General features: G+C 43.6%; 1 protein-coding gene across 3 annotated transcripts in view; it reads right to left on the bottom strand.

Annotated features, from left to right (window-relative positions):
• Positions 1–2,065: 2,065 nt before the first annotated feature.
• ap3b1a (adaptor related protein complex 3 subunit beta 1a) overlaps positions 2,066–13,993 on the bottom strand; it is a 41,746-nt gene continuing 29,818 nt past the window's right edge. For 2 of the 3 annotated variants that reach the window (XM_061799563.1, XM_061799562.1), the window contains exons 23-27: positions 13,187–13,415; positions 10,579–10,663; positions 9,349–9,446; positions 8,988–9,126; positions 2,066–2,355 (exon numbers count right to left, since the gene is read on the bottom strand). In XM_061799563.1, coding sequence (XP_061655547.1) covers positions 2,199–2,355; positions 8,988–9,126; positions 9,349–9,446; positions 10,579–10,663; positions 13,187–13,415 — 708 coding nt within the window. In that variant the 3' untranslated portion in view covers positions 2,066–2,198. Of the gene's footprint in view, positions 2,445–8,987; positions 9,127–9,348; positions 9,447–10,578; positions 10,664–13,186; positions 13,416–13,993 lie in introns of all 3 variants that reach the window. The other variant, XM_061799564.1, reaches the window with a different exon arrangement.

Genomic DNA, 13,993 nt, shown 5'->3' with positions numbered 1-13,993 from the left:
ACACTTGAAGTTGGGGTGGTTTGAATTGGTGGAGGAATGAGGAAGGAGGTAAATATGCACATACATATACATAATATCTTACTTTGGGAATTTGATAACTCGGTCCCAAGATTTGACAAACAGTTTGACGTTGTCATGTTTTGAATCAATCAGAGAAATGTGGGAGGAGGAAATAAATGTGTACAAATCTTTGAATTTGGATCATTGAGAACATTTTGGGAATGGGGAAACTTCAAGATTTCCCCACTGAGCTAATCAGTTTGAACTTGGAATGGTTTCTATATCTTGTGAAATATATTTCAGACATTTAGCCCAGGCCTTACAATAATTCCGATTGAAAAAAGGCTTTCTGTTTCCCGCGCAAAAAAAGGAGTCCGAGTCACATCATCATCATCATCATCATCATCTCCATCATCTCCCTTTTTTCCACATAACTGTAAATAACATTCTGGCTTTTCCATCTTAACATTTTTTACATATTTTTCTTGTCATCTGCTGATTTTCCTCCTGTTAATATTACGATTTAATTCTAAAATCTCCATTATTTACCTTAATACTAAGAATTTTTTGGGGTAATATTTCAACATTTCTTTCCCTGAGTACTACAGCTACTTTTTTTCTCGTAATATTAAGATTTGTTTTCTTTTGAGTATAAAAACTTTATTCTCAAAACATGTTTATCCTAATAGGAGTTTTTTGTTGTTTTGTTTTTACTGTAACATTACTACTTTTCCTAATAGTATTTTTTTTGTACTAGTTCAGTTTTGTTCTCATAAAATAGCTATATATATATATATATATATATTTTCAAAATATTTTCTCTCAAAACATGTCTTCTTACTTTGAACTTTCTTGTCACAATACTTTTTATCCTAAGTAGGACCTCTTTATTTGCAATATTTTGCCTATTCTCTGAACGTTGACTTTTCCTGTAATGATTTTATTCTCCGTCCGTGGCCTTTTTTTTTTTTTTTTTTTTTTTTTTTTTTTTTTTTTTTTTAAAATGTTGACTACAAAAACGATTCGTGGCTTCTGGGATTGAAAAATTCGCCGTCTGATCTGAAACATCCCATACAAATCAGGTGCATTTTTTCCCCATTTATGAACATAATTGAGTATTTAGTCAAATTTCGTTTTAATTTAACATTTTTTGGTTCATCGCTTCCCGTGGTTAGCAAGGCTATTGGGGAGCTTTGATCGATTTGAACAGGGGGGGTGTAGACTTTTTTACATCCACTGTACACGTGCTACTATTTATTCCATTTTGCACTATGTCAACACGGCCGCTGTGAAAATGTGCTGGCAAAGCGTCCGTGCGCGCGTGTGAACAGCTGCGCCGGGGAAGGCGCGCGGCAGTGACGGATGCGAGCCGAGGCGGCGTGACGGACGAGCAAACAGGTGTCGGCCGCAGCCCGGGACCGAGTCGAGCGTTTCGTTTAGCCAGCTGCGTGTGTTGCGGAATATCGGCAATTTCCCTCATTATAAAGAAAATAAATAATGGAACAAAAGTGAAGCTTTGTGTCTTTGGAATACGGCTGTAACATAAAATGTAGAAAACGTGAAGCTCTGTGAATTCTTTCCAGGTGCACAGTGTGGCCATGTTTTGTTTTTGTTAAAAAAAAATTTTTTTTAAATATTCCGCATGAGATGGAATTGAAATGTTTTTGTGTCTTGTCAAGCCTTCTTCATGTGTAAAAGGGGAAAATCATCCCACAAGTGGTCAGGTGACTTCTATCGCTTCTATTGTACATTGCGACACCCAAGTGACTTTCTATATACACAAAATGCCTATTTCTCAGAAAGTGTTTTTTTTTTTAGTATTTGTACAGTAACAACTGCACATTTTTGCCTTTTATTGTGGGCGGCCAAAGGCACGCACGCCTGTGCAGTAATCGTGCTGGCGAATCAACATTTGGATACGCCAGCACGTGTGCGGTGGATGGATTATTTGGGCACACGAGAAGCGTTTCCCGTGGAAATTTGCAGGAAATTGCGGTCAACTTAGCGGTGCTGAGAACAATCTTTGAAAGTTCTACACTGATGTCGAAATATGAAACTTAGCCACTTGGATGGACAGCTTTATATATTGAAAGTGTGTTTTCAAGGACATTTACTACAATGCAATTGTGGACAATCCTAATACATAATATGAAATATTAGGTCATGTTTTCCCGAATGCGACTGGGGGTGGGTGAGCTCTATGCCTGGACCAGGGCCCGTTTGAGGTCTCGCAGCAACATGGACGCCACGACGCTCTTCTCGGTGTGGACGGTCAGCAGGCCGGCGCCGGCGTCGTCCTTCACGTCCACAAGAAGCAGAACCAGGACCTGGCTGCTCACCGTACGACCCGCAAACCTGCACCGGACACAGCGAGACGCTTGAGGCAAAGACGTAGTCGGAACGACACCGGCGGTTCCGCGGCATTTTACATCACGCTCCGAGGCCTGCGTCGTCATCAAAAAAAAAAAAAAAAGGGCCAATCAAAATTGTGCCGAAATAAGTTTCAAAACAAACGCTTTTGGACGCTGTTGGAATGTAGAATGGGAGACTTTAGTCGGAATGGCGGGAATCAACGAGACGTGGTATTGCTAGATCTATTTGCTTTGGCATTTCTAGCAATAAAAAATAGCAACGCACTTGCTAAAAAATTCTTTATGTCTGTGTAGAATCTCAGCCATGGTTGTGTGTTTTTGGTTTTGTTTCCACCCCCCCCAAAAAAGTTCAATAAGGACTTCGACAATTACGCTATTGGGCTAACGGGAAAAAAAAAAAAACGTTGTATTTTTCTGGTAATTACCGTGCCAGAGTTTAAGTAGAAAATCCTACTTTTTGGTGACAACCAACAAACAAATTGCACCGAATCCGAAAGCGAGTCACAGCGGGACTCAAGATTCCATATGAATCTCAAACCCATGTTTCATTCATTTACGTTGTAGAGGTGTCAAAACACTATTTGGTACATAACGTCAAAGAATATAGAGCGTAGAAAAGTAGGAAACATTTGGTGGTCGTTGACGTCGCTGCTGACGGGGAGCGTAGCCCACTGACAGCTGATGGTGCGAGGCCCCGCCCCGCCCCCGCCGCCACTCAAAGCCAACTTGAAAACTCATTTGATGGACTGTGGCCGTCTATTGAGTGCGCGGGGCGCGCCCGTCCCGCCGGGGGAATTCCCATTCTGTCGTTTCCGTGGAAACCGTCCCGGCGCACATGGTCCCGCCATTGAGGGCCCTAACAAGAAGGCTGTGACCCGCTGCGCCCTTTTTCCTGCTGCTGCATCTTGGGGTCCCCCCCCTCCCTGCCATCTGCCTCCATTTAGCACTACAAGACCCCCGTGGACGCCCACTTAGGCCAGACAAACAGCCCACAAAGGCGGCCACTTAGGCCCGACTAAAGCCCGTCGAGAGCCCCCGCGGACGGGACGAGACGTCGAGGCGGCGGGTCGGCCAATTAGCGCGGGAGGGGGGGCGGACCGAAATCCACAATGCGACCGCGCTCGGCTCCCGAAGTGTCCGCGCCGGTCTCCGGGGAGCGTCTAAATTAGCGTCGACGGAGCAGAGGGAGTTTATCATCCGCCCTCAGCCTTAATTAAAATATTAGCCACTTGTCTTGACGCCTCTTCGGGCCGAATCACGTCTCAAAAGCTTTTGCTGCCGTACACGCGGCGGCCCCCCCCCCCCCGCTAATGGATTTAGGAAATAAATCTAACGTTTACTCGGCCTGTTAACACCACCCCGAGGCCGCTTTTATCCACGCTCTCCGGAGACGCCGCTCCAAGTGTAAATACTGTATTCCGGCAAATTGAGGCTCGTTTATTTACTCAACTGCGATTCCGGATTATTAATCATGGTCGCGGTGTTCAAACCAACTGTAATCTTTTTAAATGTTGCCATCTTAATGCCAATACAGAATGTGGAACACCGTAGACGGTAACGGAAGTTAGCATCAGAGAGATCGTTCAAAAACTTCACACCCCATTTATAAACAAAACAAAAGACAATTGAAAATTGTATATTACAAGACAAAAAAACATTTAACTTGACAAATGTATCAAAATCCCTCAGCTTAATGCTAACACAATGCGAAATGCCATAGATACACTAACAGAAATGAGCGTAAATCTTACCTCAAAACGTTCAAACAACTTCTACTTTTCAAACATACTCTGGGTGTGTTGCTGTTGAACATTTTGTTTAATTCTCTTTTAAGTGCCGGTTGTCTTCAACTGGGAGTGACAAGTAAGCCCCGCCCATCATGGAGCGACGCGGCCAAAAGCGAAGTGGTCCGTTGCAAAAGCATGACAGTTGGAGACTCGTCGCCGCACATCAACCGACGCGTCGCAACGGGAAAAAAAACTGCGACCCTGCATCAGGTTTTGAGGCCATTCGTTTTTTAATTGAACCACAAAAACATGGCACGATTGTCAAGCAAGAAGCGGACGGTGACATCATGAGACTAAGACGACAACTCACAAGTGATCAAAAGTTCGAGGCTTCAAACACGAAGTTGCCGCTGAGCTTAGAGTGTCACACACTGTCATCGGCAGGTTGCAACAGAGAAACTGGAAGAGTCACAGAAAGACATGAACGTGGATTTCCGTGGAAATGTTCACGGATCAAACACCTGGCGTGAATTTGTCGGTTCAGCTCCTTGTTGTCGAACAGCGCCGCACGTTAAAGTCGTCCTGAAATGTCACCGGAAAGCTCAAGTCCCGTACATTCGTCGGTCGGGTATTTGAAACGATGGGAACGGTGTCGAAAACGCAACTGACGGCGTTACGAGAGCGAATTTTACGGTCGGCGGGGCCACGGCGTCACGATTTGAGGAAATACGGTAAAAATGGCATTTTTCTGCGTGGAATCGCAACACGGACAGTCGGGACGGCATTTGGAAGACCGGGTTGGGTGGCGTCAAGCGGCGCGCTTAACGGGTCATCGGTATTCCCGTGCACTCGCCGCAGCTCGGGGCCTCAACGGCGCGGCGAATAGCAAAGCCGAGCGGGCATCGATCTGCGGGGCTCTCCGACGAGCCGCTGCGGGTGCCGTCTGCCTCCCCTTCACCCGGGATGAAGCGGGCCTCGCCTTTACGCTGCCTTGGAGTGGGAGCGCGGCGCAGAGGACTCGCCGGACTTAACCCGTCACGACTACCACGCGAGCTGCTGAGTCAACTTTCGGATTTTTCCAACAAATCGATACTTGAGGTCTGACCCCCCCCCCACTTCATCGGTGTTATTTTTACGCATTAAGCAATTTAAAGTGATGAAAATACCTTGAGATCAAATCTTTTAACTCCGCCTCTTCGTCGCTATGCGGGAGCCGTGCGATGTTACGTTGCCGCAAGATTGAAAGTCTGGATGCCTTATTGCGAGACAATAACGATGGGAAAATAGTTAGCTTAAAGATCTAGTTGAGTAAAATGGATTGCTGTTATGCTTCGTGTCAGCTCATCGTTTGATCAAGAATTTGGGAAGATGATGTAACCGCAGTCGATATTCGACAGCGTAATGAGCAATTGTTTTAGCGTATTAACTGAGCGATTTTGGGGTGGCGCTGCGTCGATGTTGGTGCACAACGGAACACGACAGCAATATAAGGAACTGTCGAATACCCGCTTGAACAATGCGCCGTTTGATCTGGCAAGCAAGATGGCACTTTTTTGCCCATTTTTGAGAAGTGTGAATTCCGCCACGATTCCAGGTGTCGCTCAACTCCCTTCAACTTCTTTTTTTTTTTCGACTTCATTTCGGGTGTCGTTCCAACAGACGTGAGCCATCAGCATTTGACAGCTTAGGCTTTGCACTTTTCGGAAGCCGTCTGGCAAGAAGTTGGGGGGAAACAAAAAACAAAAACAAAAAAAAAACGAAAGTTTTTGTGTGTAGCTTTCACATTTTAGACTCATGTATAGAACAGAGGTGACAATTATACAAAATTCTAAAAATTCGCCTTATAGTCGTTGGCCACTGTCAAAGGGGCTTGAAAGGGAAAAAAAGCAAACGGCACCAACGTCTCGCTTGAGGTTTGAATCCTAATTGAATTGTGTTTTTCTAAACCAAGCGGCGGCGTATTCGGGGGCGGCGAACGCTCCATCACATTTGCCTTCAAACGGACTGAAAAATGGAGCGCATTTATTTGATTCCGCTTGTTTGGACACAAACAAGAACAGCCTTTTCTACATTTGCTTTCCCGCTTGATTTATTGCCATCGTCCCTCGCAGCAATCAATTCGGCTTCGTCGGCAGGCGCCTCCCCCCGACCCCGGCACCGACTCCCCCTCGCGCCCCCCACCCAAAACTGCTTCTCTCAAGTGGGGAGAGGCAGTGCTGCACCCTGCTGGTCGCTGGGCGAACTGCTTCTGTTGACATTGCGGAAAGGCCACCTATTCATTCATTATTCGTTTTTTTTGTTTTTTTTTTAATTAAACAAATACTGCAACATTTATTTGAACAAAAGTCGAAGCCTGTAGAAAATGTTTTTTTGAAAAATAGGGAAAGCAAAGCCAATTTATCAATATAGCGCAAAGTCACTCAACGTGCTTTACATGATTAAAAGCATTTAAAAAAACAAACAAAAAAAAAAAACATATAAGCATTCAAAACAAAGAGAAAAAAATAAAATAAAATAAAAATACAATTAAAAGAAATATCATTTAAAAGTGGAAACGCATGGGGAGTTTTTAAGGCGGACTTGAAAACATTCCCACTTGGGGCTGACGTCACCTCTGCTGGCAACTTGTTCCATTTGTGTGCAGCATGACAGCTAAATGCCGCTTCGCCGTGTTTGCTTTGCTTTGCTTTGCTCCAATATTTGACCCGAGTCTGCCAATTGCAGAGCCCGACTGGCTTTATATCCCATTAGCCTTTCAGGACCGAAACCGTTTTGTGATTTCTAGACGAGTAGCAGAACTTTAAACTCCAAAGGGCACTTATTCGTATTTATTTTATTTTGATTTTCATGTTTTTTTTACATTGTAGGAAAAAAGTATTTGTTTTTATTATTTAAAAAAAATTGCGAGGCATTTATATATATATAAAAAAAAAAAAATCAAATGCTTTTACTTCTTCCTTAACCTTTTCAAATGTGTAAATTAACGTAGTAATATTGTTTGGTTAGTTTTGACTTTATCGTTATGGTTTGAAATACAAATTTGAAAAAAATAAGGAAAAGAGTATCTATATTTTATTTTAATTCAAAAACTTACATTGTGGAAAGGGCATTTGTTTGTATTTATTTTATATAAAGGTTTTTTTTATTACATATTTTGTGGGAAAGGGGATTTAGTTTTTACTTTCATTTAAATGGAAAATAACATGACTGTCATTGATTTTTAATTGTGTTTTCATACAAAAATATGTAAACAATTTAATGGTAAGAAAAGCCATTTATTTGTTTGTTTAGTTCTATTAAAACCATTGAGTAAAAGAGCATTTATTTGGCTTTTTCTTTTAAAATGACACTGAAAGGGCATTTTTTATTTTGTTTTAAATTGCATTTTAAAAAAACAACACTGTGGGAAAGGGTCTCTATTCACTTTTTTGCTCATGCACATTTTGCGGAAGGGCATATTTACACATTTTCATTCACTTGTCAGCGTAAAGCAACTTTGGTGGGGAAAAACTAAAATTTGCATTTAAAAATCTGAAGGCGCAAACAAAACAAAAAAAAAAATTTAAAGTAAAGAAAGCATTTATTCAATACCCTTGATTTCCAACTTCAGGTCCCTGTACTGTACTAGTACCCTCTTTGTCCTCACTAGTGACACAATACCAGCGCACTAGCAGAAGAGTTGCGTTTATTTCCCCCCCTCTCCTCGTGCCACTTTCGCCCAACAACTAAAACTTGTAAAAAGATACGGAATAAATGCTGAAAGCGCTTTCCACACGTGTCGGCGATCAGACAACACGATTGATTGACGAAGTTAGTCACGAGGCCACGCCGCATCTTCTCGTGAGTGGAGCGGAGCGCGCACGACGGGTATCGGACATTGACATTGATTTTCGACTCTCCTATCGCGTGAGCCAGCATCCCGTCTTCCTCCGATCTATAGGAATCGGTCACACGCGAGAGGTGACAAAGAGGAAGCGAAGGAGAGGCAGATGGAGGAAGCGCAGCTCTGTCTAATTATCGCTCAAGGTGTGCGCGACAGAGGAGGAAGCTCATTAGCACACTCTGTGTGCACCAATTACACAGCCGGCCATCTTGGGGCATTCCGCAGGCAGGACGCACGCACGTCCGGCTCATTTTCAAAGGCGGCTCATTAACGCCTGACAGCGTGGCGGGAAGTCAACAAGTACAAACGCTCTTCTTAAATACCTTTTTTCCATCGGAACAAACAGTGAAATTCTGAGGGGAATTGATGCCCGGCTAAATATTTGTAGATAACATAAGATGGCGGCAAAGCACTACTTTTGTCGAAACGTAGCTTCTCAAACTGACTTCAACATTCGCTCCCTGGAACCAAGACCATGGTGGAAAAAGCACTACATGTAAAAAATACAAAAATGGCAAGTTGCCTTGATAACGTTGCGATATGGCGAGCATTTTGTGTTACCGATGCCCTTTTTCAAAATAAACAGAATACAATTTGAACAAACAATTTTTACTGACTTCTGATTTTTAAAACTAGTGACTCAATTTGCACTTATACATTAATATGGATTCGCAATCACAATGGCCCTCTGAAGGAAACCATAACTACAATGTGGCCCGCGACAAAAATGACTGACACCCGTGGGCCCTGTTCTAAAAGAAGCTCCTCAACTCACTTCCTTGTTCCTGGGCAACGAGATGAGCCAAAATGGTGGTGAAAAAGCACTACTTTTGTCTAAATGAAGCCCCTCAACTCACTTCAACAAAGTTCCTCAACTTCACAAAGCCACAAGATGGCAGCAAAGCACATGGGTTCGTGTAAGAATTGTGCAAAATATTGTACAAATAAAAGGTGCCTTGCTTTGTGCACAGCTGCTAAAATCTCAAGTCCGTCATTTGGGCTCACCTGTGTAGGCGAGTCTCAGATGAGGCCACCGAGCCCACGTTGGCCACCGACAGGACCCGCTGGGCGACCGCTTGGCTGGAGACGTGGGCCGTCGCCATGGCGATAGTGGCCGAGGTCTCGTTCATGCCCCGGAGTTTACCTGTGGACGGACGGGAGAAAGCAAAAGTGGGTATTGTCTTTTGTGCTTTTTTTCCCCCCCCTGTATGGTCTCTCTTTCTTTCTTGTGGCTTTTCACAGGTGGGTCTGAACCTATTCCTCACTACAAACAGAGCTTTACTGTATTGTCGCACACAATATAAAATGGCAAACTTGTTTTCCCGCTAGTATGAGAGTTGGACAGCGAATTTGGCGCGTGGCTCACTTTGCTGCTTGCAGAAGTCCGTCTCCGAGAGGCTGCAGGGTGTCAGGAGCTCCCCCACGGCCGGCTGGATGGAAACACTGAAGCTGTCCTCTTTAGTGCTGAGCCGCCACAAAAACAAACAAAAAAACACATCACTTTGGCTTCGCGTTCTACACAAATTCAGTTCCAAACATTTTTGTTCTTGTTGTGTTTTTGTGGCAGGATGGATTCCTCCGCGCCAAGCAGATTTTCTCATAAGGTTATCGATTGGCGTTGAGAGAGCGGACGCAGGCCAGGGCCCGATTATCGGGAGAATAATTGTTATCGCGGAGAGGCGATAATCAATTGTGGCTGCCGTCTCACGTGGGAATGCTGGGAGGGTGGGAAGTAAGGAGAGAACAGAGAAAGAAAAATAAAAGAAGGCAAATCAATCCTAAACGTCGGATTTGTTTGACGGAAATTTCCAGACGACAATGCTGTTCCACTCCAGTCCTGTCAGTGGCAGTAATTCACATTACGAAGCGCATGCCAATTTTTCACTGAAGCTCCATTAGGATGTGGAGCCACTGCAAGCGGACTGTAACGTTATAAAAAGTGAAAAGTATTTCCTTGATATGCATCATATTCTCATAGTTTCTCCCTTCTGCTCATAAGTTTCGTGGGAATCTATTATGCCGTTTTGTTGCTTACCTTAACTCACCAACAAACGGCTATCAAAACATTATGCAAGAAGCAATGGTGACAAAAATAATCCCCTTTCCGTCTGATTGTTTTATTGAAAACAATCACAACATTGCAGGCAATCCTGATCTATTCCAGTCCTGTAGGTGGCGATGTTTTCCGTTACAAAATACGTCGTTTCTTGCTTGGCATATGTGCCTCCCCTGTAATAAGTTTTGTAGGAATCTGTTATGCGGTTTATTGCTCTACCAAACTAAGAAACAAATGCCAATCAAAACAACTACGTGAGAATTGACCGTGACCAAGAAAAGCTAACGTTCATCTAATAGTTTTGAGTATTTTACTACGATAAAACATGAAAACAATTTTCTCGATGAACCGAACTTGCAACCACATTTCCCCGTTACGCCCACCCCTCTACTAACTTCCATGAGAATCTGTTCTGTAGTTTTTTTTACTCACCCTGACTAAGTAACCAACAGACGGCAATCCAAAAATTACTTGAGCTACCATGACAAAAGAAAATCACACGAGACGTCTGTGTAAGTTTTTTATAATTCTTTTCTTTACCACAGCTGGAAGTTGGCCGCTTGCGTGGAGTCGTTGAAGTCGACGCCCATGGAAACGGTCACCGAGGCCTCCGGATCCAAACGTTCTGCAGGGAGGAGAGACAAAGGGAGTCTGTCGTGAGTGACAAGGGTGGCGAGGAGGAAGAGGAGGAGGAGGAGGAAGCCGTCAGAGTGGAACCGACAGGTAAAGCCGACGCTTGTGTTTGTTAGCTTACAAGGCAAGGCCACCAGTGTGTGTGTGTGTGTGTGTGTGTGTGTGTGTGTGTGTGAAGTCTGTCCTCCAGCACGTTTCCACGACAACAAGCTTGTGATGCATCAGTGTCAAGGAGATGAGGTGAGGTGCGACACAGCCTTTGATAGATTCAAGACAAAAATGCTACAATAGGTAAAAAACCGCGATAGAGATGAGATAAAATACTTTGGATTGTTCTACCCCACACACCCGGCAAAACTTATTAAATATTTCTTAGTGCCTGTTCTCACGCTCAAGAAATGGGACAATATCGTATAACATCACTTTGAGGAAACGAAAAGACGCCCGGGTCGCACACACTTTAAATAAGAGCACAGTGTGCTTTGCGTCGAGCTTTTTATTTGTCACTTCCAGTTGAAGTTTACTGTTAAACGGACATATAAAACATAAAAGAATTAAACACCACTATGCTCAAGCAAACCATATCATTTCGTCTAACGAATGTCCACGAGCTAAATGCTAACGTATAATACAAACCTATATAGGGGCTAACGGAAATTAGCATTGATGTTGGAGTAATTGTACATTTTTAAGCAATTGCTACTTTAGCACTCATGGAACAACAACACATACAAAAAGAAAAAACAACAACGATAGTAACGTGCAAATCGTTGTTGTCAGGTGGAAACCCTGTATGTCCACATATGGGCAATTTAAAAAAAAAAAAAAAAAAAAAAAACTATACTACCGGTCTATCTCCACATTGTTATTTTTATGCAATATTAATCCCAACTGTTCTTTACGTTGTGCGAGAAGCCTTCTGCCCTCACTCTGCGGAAGCCGAGCGGCATTTTGTCACCTCAAAATTCAAAGTCTGCAAGTTTTTTTTTTAGGCTATTACGAGTGAAAAGAGTGAAGTTAGCGACATTTGAGAGGAAGGCTGTTTTGTTGAAAATGGATCGCTGGATTGCTTTGGTGCAGAAGGAAGCGTTCAGCCACAAAAGGTATGTTAGTGTGTAGATTCAGTTCTCCCTTTTAAACTGCTTAGTCAGCTCATCATTTCACGTACTGCATCACTCATGGCCCCAAGACCTTTGAAAAAGAGTGCGTGGAAGCACAGTTGTTTGCTTTTGGGAAGTATGTGTGCAAGTACTTTTGCCCCCTCTGAATTTGTCCAAAGTGAAAATTGTGCCTTTGCTCAATAAATGTTGCAAAATAGGGGCTAGCAAACTAGCAAAATACATTACAGCACTCTCACCTTGAAGCTCTAATAATCATTTATCCCCCATAAACAAACGACGACGCGGCAAGTCAAGCTTTGCCTGCGTGAATCCCGCCGTTTCTTCCTCCTGGTGTCTGCCCATCGACCCTAATAACCCGCCGCTCGGCCGCGCCACTTCCTCGGACGACCGATCGATGCGCCGCAATCGGCCGCTCGGCACGCACGGGCGTGAGATTCGGCGGCAGCCGCGCCGTCGTACAGCAGAACGAGCGTGGGGCGTGATCGATGCTAACTAGCGGGGATTAGCTGAGGCTGCATTGATGGACGGGGACGCATTGGGACGACGCCGAAGAAAAGTAGCACTGTTTTTCATGAAAACACAATCAAAGAAGGTAATGAAATCATTTGGTTTATAAAGTGTAATTACTCTACATATTGTAGTAATTGGGTGTTGATGTGTGCCTTTAAGGGGCGTGGCTGAGTAAGTCAGGAGCTGGAGTTGGCCGGTTTGTCTTCGTGTGAGCTGTGGTCTACTGCAGCGTTCTCATTTTGTATTCGGCCCCTTCAATCAATGGCTTGAAGTGCATTGGCGACCGTGGCTCTCCTTGCCCACATGGGAGGGCATCACAGTACCTTAACGGCTCAATTTCCCCCCCACCCCCCTCCGCTTTAGTGCCAGCATATCTCAAGCTCGTTCGTAACTCAAATTTTGGCATGCAACAAAGAGCAAAGCAAAAAAAAAAAAGTTAAGTAAAACGCATATTTTAATTCCACCCAAGATAAGTCAGCTAGCTCAATGCTAACATATAATGCACAACACCAAAGCATGATATATTAGCATTAAGCTAACAGATTTTCATTAGATGAAATAATATGGTGCGATTGAACATTTTGGTGTTCAAACATACAATATTAGATTTTTTTTTGTTTGTTTTATGTCGGTTTTACAGTAATCTTCAAACAGTTTAGAGCAAGCACACAAGCCAGTCTTCTTTTCGTTACCTCAAAGTGATGTTATACAACATTTCTTGACAGCAAGAGGGTGAGAGTAGGCACTAAGGAATACTTTAAAAAGTTGTAATATTTTTAAATGTGTTTCAAGCGGGAGGGATGGGTAAAACGCTCTAAAAATGTTTTCATATATTATCGCTCTATAGTGTAGAGTTTCGACTATCAGGGGGGGTGATCACTCACCGATAGTGTTAAAGCAGAGAATCTTGAGGCCGGCGGGGCTGCGCTCTCCGACGTGGATCTCCTCCAGGGGGCGTTCGCAACAGTTGGTCAGCGTGACCTGCACGGCCACCATGCTGGGCCCGTACAAGCAGGGCTGCCGCGGGAAGCGGTACTTGGCGGACAGGCCTTTGCCGCTCATGTGGTGAAGCAGCTCGTAGCTTTTCACCGGCTCGAAAGACGGACTCGTCACCTAATGGGGACACACAGGACATAACATCATTTAAAAAAATAAATAAATAAAATTTAAAAAAAAAAAGCACTGCATCTGACTGGAGTAGTGCCACCAGAAAAAGCTCTTTATTAACTCGTGCCCAATTAAGAAATGTCCTCACTCGCAGCTGGAAATGGACTGGATGTTCACTTGGGGGGGAAAAAAATAAAATTAAAATAAAACAAAGCCACCATTCAGAGGCTGCTTTGCTTCTTTCAAAAAGGAGCTTTTACCCTTTCAGTCACAGGAAATTGAATTAAGCGCAGGGTAAACACAGAGAGATGTGATGCATTTTGGAAGCACGCCACTCTCGACTCCTCAGCTCTTTACTTGACCTCTTGATTACTGGAAGAGCACATTTATTGTCATGTTGGCGAATACATCACCCCCCCCCCACCTGCTTTTTTCACTCTTTCCTTTTGCTAAGCCACAATGCAGATTGTATTTTCTTCAGTTTTTGATATTTTTTTTTTTTTTTAAAAAAAAAAAAAAAAAAAAAAAAAAAGTACACAGCGGTGCCAAATGCCAATCAAAATGAAAATTTTGACATGCATATC

This window comes from Phyllopteryx taeniolatus, chromosome 15, assembly GCF_024500385.1.
Source record: "Phyllopteryx taeniolatus isolate TA_2022b chromosome 15, UOR_Ptae_1.2, whole genome shotgun sequence".
NCBI lineage: Eukaryota > Metazoa > Chordata > Actinopteri > Syngnathiformes > Syngnathidae > Phyllopteryx > Phyllopteryx taeniolatus.
Note: the sequence above shows the minus strand (reverse complement) of the source record. Positions and strands in the feature narration are given on the sequence as shown.